Source organism: Lygodium microphyllum, chromosome 25, assembly GCF_053477565.2.
Source record: "Lygodium microphyllum isolate KBCC chromosome 25, Lygodium_microphyllum_v1.1.10, whole genome shotgun sequence".
Taxonomy (NCBI): domain Eukaryota; kingdom Viridiplantae; phylum Streptophyta; class Polypodiopsida; order Schizaeales; family Lygodiaceae; genus Lygodium; species Lygodium microphyllum.
Window position 1 is genome coordinate 20,464,715 of NC_141159.1, and position 2,356 is coordinate 20,467,070.

Genomic DNA, 2,356 nt, shown 5'->3' on the forward strand with positions numbered 1-2,356 from the left:
TGGAATAAGAAGAGTATAAGGATTAAAATTATTATCACAAAGACAAGGAAAATACTCCATGGACTCTTGGAATCGAATCCCCCATCCTTTCTACCACCACTTCCCTATGGAATCAAGACTAAAAACATATTTGATTTATCTGTGCAACTAAAAACATATTCACTTTATTTGTCATTCTTAGCGGCACGTGTATACTTGATTTTATTCATACTATTATTCTTTGGTATCTAAAACATCACGTGAGTCAAGGGTTCTTACACAAATAAATCAATCAGCATACTATTATCCACAAACCAATCATCAATATACCATTATCCACAAATCTAGTCTCCGACTATGAATTCACGAATACTTCGTTAGGGACTCGGAGGAGGGACCTGAGCTACAGCACCCAATCATGGGTGCTTGCATGGAACTGTGACATGTGGTTTTATGTACAACTATATGATACATTGTCTCAAAATCAGGACTTCCGAGTGGAGAAGAACGTTTTTGTGTTCCCCGTCTCATTAATTACATGATGATGATGATGATGACATGAGAAGGCCCTGCATGTTTGACTCCGTCTCATTTACATGGTGATAACCTGATGCTATTCTATGAGGACAATCGAAGATCAGGATAGGAGAAACACTTGAGGGAAGGCTGGACACTGGCGGGATCCGTACCGCCCTTTGTTGTTCTGGACATGGTCGTAGTCGCAACTGCAGCTGCAGAAGTGCGCCTGGATTTCTCATGATTCATGGTATTCCCTGATGGGAGGGGAGGAAAAGAACTGTAGCAAAGCCCGGCTGCAGCTGTCCGGTGCCGTTTTACATAAGGGTTCTCCGGTTTTGCAAGCTCCCCTACCGAGCACACCACCGCTATGGATGAGAACGACTGCGATTTGCCTGAGAAGAAACGCGACAGTCCCCGCCTGCGCACACGGACAAACACACACATCCATCTATCAAAATCTCCTAGCAGACCTCCATACATTCTCCAGTGTGCCTAAACTTTTAACATTTTGATGCTTCGATGCATTTTCTGGGCCCCCTTATGCTCTCATTCCGCATGATTCGGACTTTGGGCAAACGATTTCTTTGTCTAACATCCATTTATCGAATCTTCTGACAAAACTCCACACATCCTGCAAAGTGTTGGAAGGTTGCCATGCATTTTCTGGGGCCCTTATGCCCTCGTTCTGCATGATTTTGATTTTCAGCAACGAATTTCTTTGCCCAATCTGGTGACTCGAGTTCAAAATTCAAATAATTGTGCGGAATGCGGTGATTGAGTCTGTAAGTTTTATTTTCAAGACAAAATGAATTATTTGAGAAGACTTACTTCTGAGGGAGAGCCTCAGAGAGGAAGCTCATGCTGTCCAGAGGGCCGTTGTTGCAGATATCTGAGCAAGATGATGACAGGCTGCTAGATGCTTCTTCACCTTCCTCCGTATCGCTAGAAGAGAGGGAACTCGAAGAGCTAGTTGCAGCAGGAGGACTACGGATGTGATCAACAGCCATAGTCGCTAGACACGTCTGATCCAATCGATGACAGGCCGTAGGGTCAGATATGTCCAATCTTACTGCAGCCTCCTGATCAGCAGTGCTGGGAGATGCGTGAGGCGCCATATTTCTGACAATATGCAGAGAACTAGTGCTGCACTTAGGGGAAGATAAGGGACTTGCTCCTGTTGTCTGAGGAGGAAACCCTAGGAATGCACCGTCACGCAAGGAGACATCCTGAACCTTCAGTAAGGGTACGGCGACCATGGCCGTGTGTGCCCCGTCATTGCCTTGGTCACAGTACTGGCGCAATGTGCTGCCCAGCCTTTGGCAAGCAAGGGACGCCATGTACTGTGTGGACCTCTGGAGCTCTGGCCTTCGGATTTCTGTGCAGAAGGCTATTATATGATATGAAGAAGGGGGTGGATATACAAGAGAAGCTTTGCGATGGAAGAAACGACAAGAAAAGATGATGGATGATTTGAAAACGAAGAGACTCGAGAGTTTTTGAAGGAGAACAGCAAAACAACAATCCTTGCAGAAAGAAAGACTTTTCAGACTCTTTCCCACTTTTTTGCTGAAAATTTCGAGCGGATAATATTCAATTTTCAATCCCGCGGCTGCTGCTGGACTTTTACGGACAGTCCTGAGTCATCATCTCATCATGTTCGAAACTTATCCGGTCCAAGCCTCATCCCCTACATGACATAAGGTTAGTGTCGCGCGGCACGCCCTAGCGGTTCACACTTTATTTTCTAGGAAGTTGTTCTCATAGGGGTCTTTTGGGGGGGGGGGGAGTTTTTAGTTGTTTTCTCAAAAAACCAAGAACTTTTCTAGGTCACTGGAAGGTTCCCGGCTTTTGCCTAAAA

General features: G+C 45.3%; 1 protein-coding gene across 1 annotated transcript; it reads right to left on the reverse strand.

The window, feature by feature from the left end:
- Positions 1–265: 265 nt before the first annotated feature.
- Positions 266–2,016, reverse strand: LOC148013957 (uncharacterized). The gene is made up of 2 exons (XM_087666628.1): positions 1,327–2,016; positions 266–916 (listed from the first exon to the last, which is right to left on the reverse strand). Exons 1-2 carry the CDS (start codon positions 1,833–1,835, stop codon positions 598–600), a joined length of 828 nt encoding a protein of 275 aa, XP_087522754.1. The 5' UTR covers positions 1,836–2,016; the 3' UTR covers positions 266–597.
- Positions 2,017–2,356: the final 340 nt, after the last annotated feature.